The sequence below is a fragment of the Anabrus simplex genome, chromosome 1 (genome assembly GCF_040414725.1).
Source record: "Anabrus simplex isolate iqAnaSimp1 chromosome 1, ASM4041472v1, whole genome shotgun sequence".
In the NCBI taxonomy this organism is placed as follows: domain Eukaryota; kingdom Metazoa; phylum Arthropoda; class Insecta; order Orthoptera; family Tettigoniidae; genus Anabrus; species Anabrus simplex.
This window is the reverse complement of record NC_090265.1, coordinates 810678314-810697265: the sequence shown is the minus strand read 5'-3', so window position 1 is coordinate 810697265 and position 18952 is coordinate 810678314. Positions and strand designations below refer to the sequence as shown.

General features: G+C 39.6%; 1 protein-coding gene across 1 annotated transcript in view; it reads left to right on the top strand.

Moving 5' to 3' along the window:
* The first annotated feature begins 8954 nt into the window (after positions 1 to 8954).
* The window catches only part of LOC136857567 (macoilin-1), a 258858-nt gene continuing 248860 nt past the window's right edge, over positions 8955 to 18952 (top strand). The window contains exon 1 of the mRNA XM_067136330.2: positions 8955 to 9094. Within this exon, the coding sequence (XP_066992431.2) occupies positions 9015 to 9094 (80 nt within the window). The 5' untranslated portion in view covers positions 8955 to 9014. The remainder of the gene's footprint in view (positions 9095 to 18952) is intronic.

Genomic DNA, 18952 nt, shown 5'->3' with positions numbered 1-18952 from the left:
CATGATGAGAGAAGTTTTGAGGGACTTTCCAAATGGTCAACACAGACCAATCTTCCTCGAGATGGGCATCTCTGTTCTCTTAATTACATCTTTCCCACACCCACGCTGGAACTTTAAAAAAGCAAACTGGATGAAATTCTCTGAAGAGCTGGACAAATGCATCAGATGGATTCCTGCAACCAGCAATAATTATCAGAGATTTGTAGGGCTTGTGAAATCTGTAGCCAAAAAGCACATCCCAAGAGGCTACAGGAAAGAATATGTTCCTGGATGGAGTGAACAGAGTGATGCCCTATACAAAGATTTTCTTGAAACAGGTGCCCATACGTCTGGTGAGGAGCTATTATGGAGTCTGGATGAAAATTGTAGACAGAAATGGACAGAAACAGTTAGTTAGTAACTTGGATTTCTCTCATTCCAGTAGAGAAAACTTGGGAGGAAGCTCAACAGGAGTTAGAGAGAAGTCAACTATCTCACCAAACAAAATAGCCTCCCATATTGTTTTAACTTCAAGGGTTACTAAAGATTTTAAAAAACATACAAAAACAGTGAAAAAGAACCTAAGGATGCTTAACTGTACCTCTCCAACCTCTTCTGAGTACTCTGAATCCTTCACGATTGATGAGGTTGATACAGCATTAAAGGACATGAAAGTTGGTAAGGCACCAGATTTTGATGGAATACATCCTGAATTTATCATAAATATGGGACAGAATGCGAGAAGGTGGTTGACATGCTTATTTACCCACATACTTCAGACAGGCATTCTTACTAAGGAGTTTAAGAAGACTAAAATCCTTGCCATATTGAAACCTGGCAAACCAAAAGATATACCACAAAGCTACAGACCAATCGCTCTCCTCAGTTGTTGCTATAAACTCCTTGAAAGACTACTATACAACAGAATTAGCATTGTAATTAATCAACATATTCCTATTGACCAAGCTGACTTTAGGCAGAATCGTAGCTGTGCTGTTTTTTTGGATCTTTCTGCTGCCTATGACACGGTTTGGAGAGAAGGACTGCTGTATAAACTTCTTCAGGTATTACCATGCAAAACCATGGTACAAATAATTGGAAACATGCTTAATAATAGACTCTTTCAGGTTGTTCTAGGGTATAGCACTAGCAAGCTGAGAAGATTGAATAATGGTCTCCTTGAAGGATCAGTCTTGGCTCCTCTCCTGTTCAATCTGATGTATCAGATTTGCCACCAACTAAATCTATAAAATTTTGCTATGCTGATGATATAGCTTTATCTACAAGTCATAGTAACATGAAAGAAACGGAGAACATTTTAACTGAGGACCTTTCCATTCTTAGTGACTATTTTCGGAAATGGAGACTCCAACCAAACACCAGCAAAACTGAGGTGTCCTGTTTTCATGTAAATAACAAAATGGCAAACTGTACTCTCCAAGTGTCTTTTAACAGTAAGGTCCTCAGACACAATAACTACCCAAAGTACTTAGCTATAACATTAGATTGGACACTCTTCTTCAGAAAACATCTAGTAAATACAGCAGCAAAGATTAGGAGTCATAACAACATTCTGCAGAAGTTGTGTGGTACAACCTGGGGTGCTTCTGCAACTATCTTGAGATGTTCTGCCCTTGGTTTAGTTTTCTCTGTGGCAGAATATTGTGCTCCTGTGTGGATCAACAGCTGCCATGTGAAACTTGTGGACACTCAACTCAACAACACAATGAGGATTATTTCAGGTGTAATAAGATCAACTCCTACCCAATAGCCTCCTGTCTTGAGCAACATCATGCCTCCTTCATTCTGTAGAGCACAAGAACTGTTGAGAGAATGCTCCAAGATTTTTCAAACCATCGAACACATTGTAAAGGAGTGTAGCAGAAGAGCCTACCCTGGAGATTGGTTTGATTTTCTAGAGGCCAATACAAAGGCTCTAGAATGGATAACAACTTTGAATATTAAAATATAATGTACTGTTTCTATGAGTGAGTGAGTGATCTTATTCTTTGCTTGTTAAATTCTTCATACAATGTCTCCGTTTGCCGACTTTGATGTTTTAACCATGCCTGATATCTACTTTCAAATGCTTTATCACATACCTCATTCCACCATTGATGCTTTTTTGCTTGGATTTGGCAAGGCTATTTTTTCAGCTATGTCTTTTAGTTTCGGGATGATGATCTCTTCTAATTTATCTGTTTTATCAATGTCTCGAGTTAGTTCTTTATACTGTTCATTGTTTATTAGTTTATGGGAATCATAAACTTTTCTCAATTTACATTTTGATTTTAGTTTCTTTACTGGTGTGAATTTAATTTTGATTTTCACCATGTAATGGTAATCTATTATTCCTCTACTACTTTAACATTTTGGATTTCCTCATGATAATTCTTTTCCATGCAAACATGATCTAATTGCCATTCTCCTTTTCTCCAATTTGGGGGTTTCCATGTCTTAAGTTTATTAGGTTTTCTCATAAAATACATAGATTTTGATATCATATTATGGTTTCTACAAAAGTCTATCAATCTTATGCCATTTTTATTGGTCTGTTTTTGAGCCGGCCATTTTCCTATTATGTCTCTGTATCTCTTTTCTTTACCTAATTGTGCATTGTAGTCGCCTATTAAAATTTTGTATGATTTTTATTTATAGCCTATTTGTTACTGTTTGATCCGGGAGGTCCCAGAATTCATCCATCTCTTCTCTGGTTTTTCTCCTATTGTTTTTATCATTTGTAGGAGCGTGAGCATTAATTATTGTGTAGATTTTATTTGATGCCTTTATTGTTAACATCGCGAGTCTTGGGGGTTGTGCCTGAAAATCTATTATCGAATCAATTATTTTCAAGTTGACTATGAATCCTGTACCAAATTGTGGACAATTCCTCATCACTCTTTCTCCAGGAATGCCTTTGTACACTCTATACCCTTGGGATTCCATGGGTTCCTGGTCTGAATTCCTCATCTCTTGTAGTCCTGCTAATAAGGATCCTTTATTTGTCTAGTTCATTAGTTAGGATTTTTAATTTTCCCACCTGTGCCAGAAAGTTGATGTGATATGTTGCTAAATAGTTTATCTGTTTCAATTTTAGTCTTTGGTTTAGTCATTGGTTTGTCTTGGGTATTTCCAGATGCTCCGACTCGTTTGACTCATCTTTCAAGCGACTGCCCACCGTATCCGAATGCAGTCTTTCCTGGCTAGTACCAAGAGGTAGAAATTTACTGAAAAGATTTCCGTCCATTCTTGACTGTCAAAGGCATATAGCCTTGGATGGAGCAGGCTCTGAGTTACAACTATGGTTGTAAACCATAGAGGTTGCCACGGGATGTTCTCTGGCTGTCATTTTACGGCATTGAGCCGACCCTCCTCCTTTCCCCGGGCTTGGGACTGAGCTACTCAATCCACCCATTTATTTTTAACTACGACAAAAACAGCTTCGTGATGCCTACTTACGTGCCTCACAAGGGAATTATCAATACATTCATATCGAAACCAGCAAAGAAATTTTGCAGAGATGATGACGGGACAATAAGAAAACAATGTACAAAATTGCAGCTGCCATTTCGAGCTGTAAGGTCCTCAAATCGACACGGAATTTTTTTTTTTTTTTTGCTACTTGCTTTACGTCGCACCGACACAGATAGGTCTTATGGCGACGATGGGACAGGAAAGGCCTAGGAGTGGGAAGGAAGCGGCCGTGGCCTTAATTAAGGTACAGCCCCAGCATTTGCCTGGTGTGAAAATGGGAAACCACGGAAAACCATTTTCAGGGCTGCCGACAGTGGGGTTCGAACCTACTATCTCCCGAATACTGGATACTGGCCGCACTTAAGCGACTGCAGCTATCGAGCTCGGTGACGGAAATATCTAATAAGATTGCACGTGTTAGCATATAGCTAGACATGGACAGCCCTGGTGACCAGCTAAACAAGCGCGTTATTTTGAGCTTTTTTATGTAAGGCATTTAACACGTTTCTTTGAGAGAGCATTCGTGAATTCAGCCAATGTTCTAGAGTATGCATTAAGTTGTTTCTATGAAAAGAAAAAAGGTTTCTCTTCTTCCTGTGAAATGGCTTTGGAAGAAAGGGAGATGGGTCGACATGTGTTCAAACTAATTGCAAATCATTGTCTCAGATTTGTGTCTGGAGAGAAAAGGTGGTAGTGAAAGCATCGACACCTCATCTGCATTATCTGAAAGACAAGGCAGCATGGCACTGCCAGGTATGAGTGGTGTAAAGGATCCAAGTTTGAGCCCTGATTCCCGTCAATCCAGAGAAGCAACACCGCAATCACTAGACAAATCTACCAGTTCAAGCTATGATTCCAGTTCACAAGAGAAAGTGAACCATGCTGTAGATCATGCGTACAAGAGGAAAGTTGTACATTTATGGTTAAATAAGTGGAGGTTGGTGTGTGTGTAAGAAGCGGCTTTTGGAAAAAATAGTTGTATGGTGGCATCACTATGACAACTGTACATATGGAAGTACCAGTTAGAATCTACGTCAGTAAGTCCTGTTTATCACAGGAAACTGAAGCATAAAAACTTATCTTCTTATCACTTTGCAGAAGCAAGAAAGTTGAAGCGGAACATTTGCGATGAAGACCTGCGACTGTGGGCCTTGGAATTTTCAAGACAGATTTAAAATGGCACAAAGCAATTTCAGCACATCAGCTGGTTGGTTGATACAGAATGAAAAGTAGAAAAATCACGAAATTTGTTTCCCGCATGTATCTGCAAGAAGAGGGAAAAGATAAAGTCGCAAAGAAATTTGTGGGAGCAGCTACAGAGCTATTTTTACACTACACCCCTTCAATATACAATAGAGATCAGAGTGATTTCTTGCACGATATGAAGGTGGAAAGGACTCTTTATCATTTGTTGGTGAGAAAATACAGAAACAGTTGTTCAATCAGTCAGTGCACTCATCCATTCATACACAATTATGCGTACAGTTAGTATGGCCGGTACGCTTTTCCCCAAATGATTCATTGTACTGCAAGCGCCGACCCAAACTTTCAGTCCGAAAGTTTCCAAAGAAATGTTTCATGCCGAAAATTTAATTGTAACAGCCACAAAATCAGCGAAAAAAGGTAAAAAAAGAATTAAAGTATTGATTTAGAAAAGCCTTCTTCCCCTTTGCCGAAGACAAGTGTTCACTACTGTTTAATTCCTAGACTACATATAGTATTAAATGTTTTCTCGAAGACATTCCTTCAGGCTACAATATATAAATTCTCCAGTTTCCTCCGACACGACAGGGAAAATGTAGCCAATGGATAGTTTTTTCTTGGCAATGGAAGGCTTTGTATCATCATTTAACAGACATTATGCCAGCTTGTAAATACTTTCAGTTTGATGTTTATCAGAGAAACAGCATATTGAAAATGCACTCCTTCATTCATTTTCAATGTTCTTCCCCATGGTTCAAGGACATGATTAAATGTTTGTGGTTCGCAACCAATTGCACAACGGAGAGACCTCCCGAGTTTGAAGTGCCTGCGAAATATTGTCTTCAAACAAGTAAGGAAAACTGTAACAAACAAACAATGTGGCCTAAAGTGCATGTTCATTGTATGTGGTGCCAAAAATATTTGTGATTTTATTTTGTAATTAACTCACCTCATTTATGTTTCACATTCATTCTCTTAAAATGAAGTGTCCTTGGCGCGCACGGTAACCTGCCAGTTCATTCTGTCTGGCACAACTGCAACTCCACCCCGCTGTGCGCCGCGCCTGATAGCAAGATGCAAGGGTTGTTCAGTAGCTGTGTTGTCACACAGATTTTGAAAACTTCCAGTTCGAAACGGCAGCTAAACTTTTGTACATTGCTATTTTATGATCTCCTCATCCTCTCACCGAATTTGCATTATCGGTTTTGATATGACCGTATCGATAGTTCCCTTGTCAGAATCTGGGGAACAGTATGAGGGGTGAGCAAAACTGCTAAGTGATTGTCAACGAAGGATACTACAGCTAATCAACAATAAATGTTTAACAGTAGCAAGATTGAAATGTGTGTATTCTGGATAATTAAAAGCAATTGGCAACTACTACTGAAGTTGAGGAATTTAATCCTGACCATGATGACGTATCAAACAATGTATGTATATGTTAACATTGATGCTTTTACGGCCCGTAAAGTTATCTGCGAAACGTAAAGAGTTTCACCTTGTTTTCTTGACATGGCATAAGCCCATACCATGTCTGCAATGTATGTAATATATTTGTTACATAATATTATCACTGAGGAAAAGACAGAGGGTTTAGGAATGCATCTTCAATATAGTGGATGGAAATCTGATGGATTTTAGTATTTTTGCTAGTAATTTTTTTTTAACATGGCACTCACAAGTCAAAGATTTCTGCTGATGCAAGGATGAAAAGGGCTAGGATTGGGAAGGTAGTGGTCATAACCTTAGTTAAGATACGGTCTCAGTATTTGCCTGGTGTGAAAATAAACAACGGTTGCCAACAGTAGGATTTGAATCCACCATCACCCGAATGCTAGCTGACAGCTAAGTGACCCGAAACAGCGTAGCCATTAATGAGAGCAGCATACGTGAAAATCGTGGAGTGAAATGGGCTTATGCAGTTATAGAGATGCACTTAAAATATGTTTCTGTATATAACCCTTTATCTACTTTATATTTGTTAATAATTATTGATGTGCATGTGTAGGTACTGTACTGCTATTTAAATACACAATTAATTTGAATTATCTTTTCTACAATTGGCTTTATGTCACACAGACACAGATAGGTCTTATGGCGACGACGGGATAGGAGTGGGAAGGAAGCTATTTTTTCTTTACAAGTTGCTTTACATCGTACTGACACAGCTAGTTCTTATGGCGACATGGGACAGGGAAGGGCCAGAAGTGGGAAGTAAGCGCCTGTGGCCTTAATTAAGGTAGAGCCCCAGCATTTGCCTGGTGTGAACATGGAAAACCATATTCGGGGCTATCTCTCGAATACTGGGTACTGTGATCACAAGTAGATCTTCAATATGGACAAGGAAAATGAAGTTTATAACCTGCAATACTGGGTACTGGCCGCATTTAAGCGACTGCACCTAGTGAGCTCAACAAAACATTTTCAGGACTGCTGACTGTGAGGTTCTCCCAAATAACTGATTTGAAATAAAATCATTCAAGCTCTTTAGACATTTACAATTGTGAAATTATCAACGTTTCACCCCGGTGTGTCAGTGGACTCCTCAGTAAGATTGCCACATCTTTTCAAGACACTGATGGCTAGTGCACCGTTGAGAGGCTCCTTCATAGGACAATGCAGTGATGGTGATGATTTGAAATAGATAGTGAGAACAAGAAATTAGAAACGTTTTGTGTGAAATAAATACGGCAGCTAAATTTTTGCACACTGCTATTTTATGATCTTCTCATCCTCTCAGTGAATTTGCATTATCGGCCGTGAAAGCCTATACTGTATCAGTAAATATGTTTTGATTCTTTATTACAGCACACTTAAAAATATCTACTAGAAATGAAAAAAATATAAACAAGTTAGTTGGTTACAACCAAGGATCACAAAAATTCCTTCGCTATAACACAACAATACGCCTGAATTCGCGGCACTGAGTCGGCTCCTATTGTCTATAAAAAAATGGAAATACTGAAAATGCTTTGTGATTCTCTAATCTGAGTGTATACAGTAGCGCACATTCTCTTTGGTAGCGCAGTTTCTACCAATACATGTTCACATACTTTTTGCGCTCAGCCAAACAAGCCAACGAATATGATTGACCAAATACTTCCCAGGAGTCCTGAATCATTATGTTTGAAAATGCAAGGTAGGTAGTATAAACAAGAGTGCAAGGCCTCAGTCAGTAGCCCTTAATTTTAGCAACATGAGAGAAAGTCAACATAGAATTCAAACATTCGTGGTCCTAATTCCACTAACCGTGATTATGGGTGAGATATAATAACAAGGCACCAACCCATTCGCACATCGCTCGTAAGCGGGCTCCAACTTTCCAGCTGGTTGGTCGTGGTTCGATTCCTGGCTCCGCCAGAATTGTACGACTGACCTGATGGATGGAAATGGCAGCAATCAGCCTCGGGTAAACAAATTCATATGAAAAAATAATCCGGCTTTCCCAAAAGTGGTTATCCGTAGTTCCTCATTTCAACTCCAGGCGAATAACGCGATGGTAACAGACCTCTGGGGTACGGCCGCTTCCTTATCAATCCCAGCTCCAGTTACTGAAGAGCTACACCAAAGAGGATAGAATAGAACAACAACAACCAGAATCGAAGTCAGACAGGGTTGCATATAAGTGGAGTTTTGAACACGCACAAGCTGTCTATATTAATAGCGTTACAGCAATTACACATCTAAATTTGCTGACAAAGTTTCAGGATTCCACCATGATTGTCGAAAGAAAATTCAACATGTAGTTCCTCAAGACATTGAGCGGTTCTCCGCGTATTCAGAGATATTTGTCATTTCACACGGATTGACAACAGTCTCAGGCAGGAGGCACGAAAATACATTAAACATTTAAACGAAAACCAAATTGCTGTTCGAAATGCTTATTTATCCAAAACAAATTGTTTTATAAACTTATAAATGTCATTTGGTTTGGCTTGCTCTCATGGAACGTTAACAACTCAGTATTTCCCACCACAGATGACATTAAGGTCCACTGATTAACTCTTTCAGTTCGGGTAGTACCAAGAATGTCTTTGATACTTTCGATCAAGTAGAGGCAGAGTCTATCTTCATCGAGGTTTTACCTAATAACCAGGAAAAAAGAAAGAAAAAGAAAATAGGGAAAGAAATCTCTTCGGCTATAAATTTCTTGACAACTGGAGCAAACTTCAGCGCCAAATCTCTGCCGTCTTGATCGTTCGACACACGATTCAATACGATTCAACCGGCAATGCTTCGGATGGATGACAACAAAAGAGAGAGGCATTGCTATAGCAATATTTGAAAGATAAGTTAGTTTCTATTGTATTGAAGTTGTCGGCTCCAATTATAATAAGGTGGTGAAAGTGTCGAGGAATATGAAGAGAAGAAATGCCGAATGTGGCAAGCTCCGGAGGCCGATAAAACGAAACAAAATTACGGAAGGAATATACGGAAGGTAAGGTTTGTCGCCATATGTTTATCAAAATGGCTGACTTCAAAAATAAATTAAAAACAAGCGAACTGATGTGTACATAAATCGTTCAAGCAATTTATTTTACTGCATTTGAGTTAATTTTTCGTATATGGCTCTCTCTTCCACTGGCGTGGGAGTTATGCTGTGAACATGTACTGGTTCAAAGATGTTCATAGAAACATTGATTAAAAGTCATATTTTTATCCAAATTTAGTAATTTAATCAAATGTATGGTTTATAGACTTTTACAATTATTGATGGGCTACAGTATTATTTTGAACATGGGACCTATATATGTGACAGGATCTTTGGTGTCTGTTAAAATTGAAATGTTTACACCATCTGTGTATTGCCATCTTTCTGTGCAGAAATTAGGAAGATGTATCTTCACTTTGACATCTGTCGTTGGTTGTCATGTCTGAAGTGAGGTCATAATGGTTACTCAATTTATAACATTTTTTGACAGTTTTCAAATTTGCTTAAATGAGAAGTTCATCTAGAAGTGTTGGAAGGATAACTAGCATGCAAGTTGAATCTCCATGTACATTTTTATAATCTATTCTACTGTCATTTAAAACTCAGTTATAAAATTACAGTTCCAAGTACGGGTACTTGTGATCAAAGATCTACAATATCAAACTCCCTAACCCCCAAAATGAATTGATGACAGTTGAACTAACTATAACATTCTGAATTACCTTCTGCCAGAAACTCATTTCTTTTCATTCAGGCAAATTTGAAAACTCAAAAAATGTGATAAATTGGGAAACCAATTCTTTGTCTAGGATTGCCTTGAAAATATAATAAAATCGAAGTAGAATATTCCAAGGCTGATTCATACTGATGATGAAACTTGGGTGGTGGTTAAAAAATATTAATATTGATGGAATGAGTTGTGGAATGATTGTCAGTGTATGTACTAATGGGCCTAAAACCTGTGAATGTGGAATGACGATGGGATAGTAATGGGACTCCAGCATGTCTCACATCGCCTTCCTGGGCTGTTCCCTTTTATTTTTCTCCACAACATCCCATGGTCAACTCTGTTTTCTCCCATTCTCGGTGATATTAGGTTTGGGACATTTTTAGAAGTTTTTCATCTTCTTGCTTATCACAGCCTTTTGTTATGCCTGTACTTCTATTCATCAGAGGTTTGAACACCTTCCTCCTGGCCGACAATCAAGTGTTGAAAGGATTTGATAATCCTGTTGTTTTTCCATAATTGCCCACCACTGCACAAAGTGAATCCATAGTAAACACAGAACTACCATGAACATGGGCACATCCTGTACCATCCTGCTGAGCGCTGTTACCACAGTGACATATAGACAAGTTGGTGAGGGAAATAGAGATTTGACACGGATCTATGTTCTCAATGTACTTGCAACATTCTCTTTGAATACAGTGCACTTGGAATTGAAATGCATGAATATGATAGAAATCCTAATGCTACGATTATATCCGTGCTTATAATGAAATTCACACATGCTGACAATCACGACGAGGCAGGTCCTAGAACAAAATATCCTGTTTGATGTCGTACAGAAGTTATTCATGAACGTGGTACTCAACCCATGCTAGGCTGTGTTACTATTTGATATGTTGTAATCTGTACCATATGAAATTCTGAGTAACATTTACTGAAGCTATTTTACAAGGTAAAATAAATACACAAATGAATTCGGTGGAGCCAGTTCTCGTTTATCAGGTCAACCCATATTTTCTGCGTGGAACTAGAATGGGATTGGCGTTGTAAGAGAGCGAGATGCTCTGTGTTGGCCACGTATTACTTAACAAAGACCTCTTTGCAGCAAAGTCAATACTGTACTCTAATGATGTATTTTAAAGAATTCAACCAGATAGTAAAAAAAAAAAAAAAACATATGTGATGCATAATTAAGATTAATATTTGTGGCAAGAACAAATATTTATCAATGTCAATTATAATTCCCGTATGACAGTTGCCAGTTTACAGTAACCATACTTGTCTTTTCCTATTTTGACTACAGTGTGCTAGCTGCAGCTGCAGGTCTATCTAACATTTTATTACAGAAATGAGAGGACCATTATTACCTTGCTTCCGTTCAAATGATATCCCGAGTTTGTCCTTTGATAGCAATGCCTCTCCTCACTTTCTGCCATTGAATTGAAATTAAAAGAAGCTAGGCATATAATTTACAGAAACTACACTCTGGTCCAAAAAATATCCCCACCTGCATGTTTTAAAGAAAAACATATTTTAAGAGAGTATTGAGAAAGAATTTGAATGTTGTATTTCAGAATAGCAATATACAGGATTTCTACAATATATGTAACATGCTTCAGTACTTTGTGTGACCACCTTTAAGCTTTTTGAGGGCTTGTACTCTTTGTGGCATTGACTGAACAAGTTTTTTGCAAGTAGCAGGCTCAATTTCATGATACCACACTTCAACAATATTTTCAATTAATTATTTTCTGGTAGTGTAACAATGTTTCCTGAGTTTTGCAGACATACTAACCCATAAATTCTCAATGGGGTTCATATCGAGTGAATTTGGGGCCCCACCATAATCGCTGAATGCCGACATCTGAGACACATTGCTGGACAGTCCTGGATAAGTGACAACAGGTATTGTCGTCTTGAAAAATGAACGGTCCTAGGTTTGCAGCACTAAAATGGTCCCTAGCAGTATTCAAAACTTCCTTCTTAATGATGTCACATTATGCCGTTCCATTGATTGAACCCGTGCAAACTATAATTCTTCCCACCTCTTTTGGAAGTTATTGCTCCCCACAGCATAACACTTTCACTAAATTTCTTAGTTTCCACAACACATTCCTTCTTTAACTTCTCTCCAGGCTCCATCCACAGTTTTACACCACCATCATTACCGAACACATTAAATTTTTTTGTCTGAAAAAATCACCCTACACCAATCCTCAGTTGTCCAATTTTCATACATCTCGACAATTTTTTTCTTTCTTAGATATGCTTTTTTTGTCAGGAGTAGCTTCTTTGCAGGCTTTTTCTTTTTAATGTTCATATCTGAGAGACATCTTAACACTGGTGTGAAACAGAATGACCTAGATCATGTTGCAACTTGCACGAAAGCTGCCTGGAACTCAATATTTGTCCTTGTTTCGCCATTGCTTTCAGCGCCCTGCACAATCTTGGGCTGACATTCTTCTTGCGACCACATTTATGCCTCAAACTTGTCATCCCTGTCTCCTTTTGTTTCTTTAAAACATTACCCACTGTTTTATGGTCAATGAATAACCTCCTAGCAATTTCCCTGTTGGATATTCCTTGGAAACTGAATGCTAGAATCATGCCATGCTTCCTCCCCATAACCTTAATCAATCTTAAATTCTCTCAAAATCCAGTAACACAATTCTATCTATCTATCTATCTATCTATCTATCCATTGAGAAACAGAACAATAGCTCTCTCAAAACTTACCAGATTGGTTTCTCTTTTTACAATTCAGCTTACTGAAGAGCAACTGATAAGAAGTCAGACGGAAGTACAACTAGAGGTATATGGCGGGAATTTTTTTGTGAACTTCAGGCATGTGTGTGCCATCTTTTGACCAAATATTGTAATGTCTCCTAGCTGCCGTATTTGAATGTGCCTCGGAAGCTGGTAACGTGAATACGGCCAATATCAAGATAAATCTTATCACGTTGTTCTATCATTCACGTTACTCCAATTAACCTATCAAAACTGAGCTTTTAATAACAAATGTCACTTGAAGACTGTCTTAACTTCATAGGAAATAAACTGATAGCACGAAAACGCTGGTACCAATGCAAGTCTGTTAGAAAATGAGGTTGAAATTGAAATATTGGGCCAGTATATGTAGTGGGGATTTTTTTTTGGACCAGTGTGTATAACTATGGTACGCTGTTATACACATGCATACGTCTTCAGAGAAACTGATATGAATAACAGTACAATTATACACAGACATACAAATAGAGCAAAGTAACCTTAACTGTTAAGAAACTGTTAGCACAGTGTACACTGCTGGGGAAAGCTCTCTCTCGCTGCATGTGTTACTAAAGCGGCAACATTGTTTTAAGATTTCCTTTCCTTCTCTTCGCTGGTCCACGCTATTTTGTGGTTAATCGCGCGTGATTGGTCAAATTCCAGGTTGTGAACGGACCCCACCCGCAAGAAACTCCCCGATAAACAATAAAACTATAATATCAGCGGAATATAATATGCGGATATAAAACCATGGACCGTGACTGGGAAAGGTCAACAAACTAAAGCCCCGAGCCAATGCAAATGGGTCAGTTGTCAAGACAGCCTGCTAACGCTTTCTTACCACTCCATCCCCATTACAGCTGGAGAATACTTGTTGAAGCAGCTATCAATCCCATTCTAATTCTGCACGGACAATAACACTAATAGTATTATTAGGAGTATACTATGTTTATAGAAAGAGTAATCAAAACACCTTGCAAAAACTGCTAGGACTACTTCCTCCTTTTTTTTTCATCTTCATCTTCACTTGTGTCGGAGTCAGAATCATTGTCCCTTGCTGGTTCTGTGTGAAAATCCTCATCCTGCAGTTTTTCAGCGTGTCACAAGGTTCTTCCAGTCTCTGATTGTAACTCTGTCAAGTGCTTCATGTGCGAGTTATTTGTCGTCTGCAATTCAAAATGTGTTTAACTCTGCCATTTTGCCCTTCATTTTACCCAATATCATCTCAGATTACACTACACTGCCTGACAAAAAAATGGAAGCACCCAGAAGAAATGGTCGGATGTCAATGTAACTTCATACACATACACACCATTGCCAGATGTCTAAGTGATTAGAGTTGCAGTTCTCTATGGCAGATAGAATGGCCACCTGAGTGCATTAGTGTTCATGTTTAATGTTGTTACTAGGTCTTTTAGCGTAAATAAGGGGCGTGAATAGCGTCAGATGTTGAGTTATCAGTGTGAAGGACACAGAGTTTCTGCGTACTTGTGTTGTCAGCACCGGACATAGTTTAAAAGGGGCCTCATTTTGGGTCTCCATTTGGCTGGCTGGTCGAATCATGCAATATCCAGAAATATGGGGCATATGGATGTGACTGGCTGAGTTGGACTTCATGGGAACGTGAGGGCAGGCATATTCGTCCTTAAGGTTCCTGTCGATCATGTCTGACACCACTAAGTAGGATTGCCGCGTTGTGTATCGAGCACATCATAACCCCTTTGCATCTGCGCCTGCCATCCGAGAACAAGTAATGGACTCCTTGCAGCATTCAGTGTCATCTCGCACCATTGGTTGGGGACTAGCAGCAGCCGGCCTAGGGAATTACAGTCCTGTGCATAGGCTGCCGTTAAGACAATAAGAATGTCTGCATTTGGAGTGGTGCCATGAAGCATGGACTCCTGATGAATGGTGTTGCATTGTGTTCAGCGATGAATTGCGGTTCTGCACTACACTGGATGACCATCATCTGCCAGTATGGCGGTGACCTGGGGGAAGTCGAATTCTTCCAATGTTTTGGAGTGGCACAGCGGAGTTACTCATGACGTCATGGTGTTCGGAGCCATCAGGTGTGACCTCAGGTCATGGCTGGTAGTAATTGAGGGAACTCTGACTGCACAATGGTACGTCACTTGCTGGGGCTGTACCTTAATTAACCCGACAGCGTGGAGCGACGTGTAGCACACATCCTGCAGTAGCCATCTGCTGTTGTGGAGTGACGTGTCTGACACGCATTAACATTTCATCTCGTGAGTTTCCTTCGGACTGTGTCCGAGGTCTCTTCATAGCCATCTAGATTCGGCTTCATTCTTTTGTTTCATGTATCTATCAATCCATTGTAACAATTTTTCGCCAAGTTATCGATGTGTAAAATTCATAGACTATTCGCTCGTGTACTTTTCTCGCAATGGTGTCTTTAAACAAGGATAGTTTTCTAGTGATGCTATATAAGGCATATCAAATTAATTTTATTGGTTATGAAGATAGCAGTTATAATTTTAGTGATGATTCTGATGTCGGTGATGTTGATATTGCCGAATTAAACCGTGATGAGACTGATATGATACAGAAGAGACTGTTGTTTCCAACACTATTTGTGCCAGATGTGTTAATTTTTTACTGGGATGACATAGATAAATACATAAGAAATAAACATAAACATTTCACCCCAAGGTTTAGCTCTAAATGTCGTGCTATCAGTAAAGTCTTTCAAACACTTTTTTCCTTTTTACACTTGATCTCATCCAGCTGAGTTTAACAGAAACAAATCACTACACTAGGAATGTCATTTCCATTTCAATCTAGGGTAAGGGAATTCATTCCAGTCAATGAAAAATGAGATGTACGAAGCGTGTTTTTTAAGTAAGGTCCGTTTTGTTGTAGACACTAGTAGTTTGCGCGCATATTGCAACGAGCGTGTGCATTGTGTACCGGTGTGCCTCTGGAACAACTATGCTCAGTTTCAGCTCTGTAGCTAACCTGTACGGTTCTGTTCTGTGCTTTCAAAATGTTTAAGACTATCAACTCGCCCGCTGCGTGTGAGGTTCGGTTAGTGATACGGTTTTTGTCAGCAAGGAACCTGTCTGCTGCAGAAATTCAACAGATTTGCAAAGTGGACGGTGATACTGTTGTGAGTGAAAGCAAAGTGCGTAAGTGGGTACGACAATTCAAAATGGCCATGACAACGTCCATGATGAGGACCGCTCCGGTCGCCCTTCTTTGATTGCAGATGATTTGTTGGCTTCAGTTGAAGCGAAGATTCGTGAGAACAGGCGCTTCACAATAACAGGTCTCTCGAACGAATTTCTTGACGTGTCGAGATCAGTGCTTTTTAACATTGTTTCTGAACACCTTAAGTTTAGGAAACTGTGCTCCCGTTGGGTCCCGAAACTCCTAACAGAGGACCATAAAAACCAAAGATTTGAGTGTGCGATGAAGTTCTTGACTCGTTATGACGAAGAAGGTGACGGCTTCTTGAGTCAGATCGTAACTGGAGACGAAACCTGGGTTTCACATATCACGCCTGAATCGAAGCAACAGAGCATAGAATGGAGACACACACACTTGCCTGTAAAGGTGAAGGCCAAACAGACTGTCCCAGCGCAAAATTATGGCGTCGGTGTTTTGGGATAGGTATGGTGTTTTGTTGGTCGACTTCATGCAACAAGGAACCACTATCAATGTAGAAGCATACTGAGAAAGCTACGCATTGCGATTCAAAACGAAAGACACGGCATGCTGACAAAGCGAATTGTCCTTCTCCATGACAATGCAAGACCTCACACTGCAGGTCAGACCCGCGATTTATTGAACAGTTTTGGCTGGGAAGTTTTAAACCACCCACCCTACAGTCCTGATCTTGCACCGAGCGATTACCATCTGTTCCTCCACCTCAAACATCACCTCAGGGGCAAACAGACTGACGTGAAAACGGCAGTGAAATCTTGGTTATCGGAGCAGGCGGCAAGTTTCTATGAAGAGGGTATTTTAAAATTGGTTACGAGGTATGATAAGTGTTTGAACAAACTTGGCAACTATGTCGAAAAATAGAGTGAAGTATGTATTTTCTGAAAATAAATTTATTTTTCTGAAATAACCTTTCGTTGTGTACTTATTTTCAAACGGACCTTACTTAAAAAACACACCTCGTATGTTACCTTAGGCCTATTCATGTTGATGGGAATAATACAGAAACTAAATTTTAGGTCTTGCCGAAAAATTGTACCATTGTCACGTCCATTATTTGATTCATATCTTTGGACAAATTTGAATCCATATGCATATTACCTCACTTCAACGACGAGTCTAAACATACTACTGGGTCGATGCATAAGTCTGTGCAGTTCTTATTTTATATTATTTTGTTTTACTGTCACTGTCACGCACTGTAACTCACAATCGCTCAGTGATGTATTCATCTCCACTCTCTATAACCTTCTGCCAACGTTCAGGTAACAGTTGAACGCCTCGCCTGTGGAACTGTTTTGGTTCTGCCTCGCCTGTGGAACTGTTTTGGTTTTGACTGGAAGAAATCTGCTATCCGTTGGTCAAGAGGAGCTTTGTCAGGAAACACTTGCCCCTGAATGTGGTTAGAAAGAGAGCAGAAAAGATTGAAATCTAGGGGGCAAGGTCAGGGTAGTACGGAGGATGAGGAAGAGGTTCCCAGCCATGTTCAGCAATCACACCTTTGGTCAATTACACTGTATGCGGACGAGAGTTATCATGGAGCAATAAGACTGGTTGTTGTCTTTGTCTATCCTTCCTGGTACATGTCATGGTGGTGTAGTTTGCAGCTCATAATTCCAGGTGTATTGAAGGTGTGTAGTACTCTTAGTACTGTCTTGTGTGCAAGCACTGGTTTAGTGAAGTGAAAGTGACCTGTGAATGTGTTAGGGCAGTGTATCTCGATGTAGAAATATAGCATTTATTTCTTTTAAATCCATAAAGTTTCGAAGTTAGGTTAGGTATGGCCGGAAGTAAGAAAAACAGAAGAAATGTGGCATGATCTTCAGCTGTCCAGGGGCAGGGTGCAGCTGTGACTCCCACATCACGCTTGTCAGCTGTTTCAAGGCAGCGTTCACAAACTCGGTCAACCCTCCACCCATCTGCTACTGTACCTTCGGCTGATCGCAAGCACTCTCCCTCAGAGAGTAATGGTACCACCACCACCTCGCAGGAAGCAGCGCCATCTCTTCCATCTGGCTCGACCCGTGCCTCACGATCGTCAACCGTTAGTGAACAGCTCTCCCTCACACCACCAACTAGCGGCAACACTAACATGCTGAACACAGTACCCTCCTACACCACAGGTAACACTAATTTAACCAAGGACAAGATTGTGACCTTGGTGCAATGTATAGTGGGGAACTTATTACAAAATAGGGACTTCCTTCAACCCATGGTAACAGTTCTTGACCAGTATTCGGGAGATAGTAGGTTCGAACCACACTGTTGGCAGCCCTGAAGATGTTTTTCCGTGATTTCCCGTTTTCACACCAGGCAAATGCTGGGGCTGTACCTTAATTAAGGCCACGGCCGCTTCCTTCCCACCCCTTCCCTGTCCCATCGTTGCCATAAGACCTGTCTGTGTCGGTGCGATGTAAAGCAAAGTAGCAAAAAAAACACTGTTCTTGCACAAAAAGTTTGTGAAGAACTAAAAGAAACAATAGACATCAATTCTAAAGTTATCAGCGATTTCAGAAATGAGTTAAAAGCTCGTGAAAATGAAATTCTGGAGTTAGTCTTTATTAAATCATAAAATTGACGAAATAGAACAATACCAAAGGCAAAATAGTATTTGAATTTTTGGGTTGCCCAAAGAATCTGGTGAGGATACAACTCACGTAGTGGTCAATGTGGCCCAAAAATTGAAGGTCCCCTTAAGCGCAGAAGATACTAACTGCTCGCATAGGGTTGGAGCCCCTGGGTCTGGGAAATCAAGGGCTATTATATGTAAATTTGTCTTCTGCACCAAGAGATCAGCAGTTTTCTGCTCCAACCCTATGCGAGCAGTCAGTATCTTCTGCGCTTAAGGGGACCTTCAATTTTTGGGTTCTCTTCTCTACTTTCGCTTCACGTAATCTAAAACTATATGTAATGTTATTAGGACCTATAATTGAATATTAAATTCCTGGAATTTTTGTAACCATCCAAATTCATGCATGTCTTCTAAACTTAAGTCTTCTGAAATTCACAAAATCATTGAAGATCTGTCAGAAATCTATCCCTGTGATTTGAAAATAATTCACTTAAATGCACAGTCATTAGTTGATAAGGTGCATTTCAATGAGTTTTTGACTGTTTTGTTGATTCAAATATTAATGTTATTGCTGTAAGTGAGACATTTTTCAAGGAGTCCATAACTGACT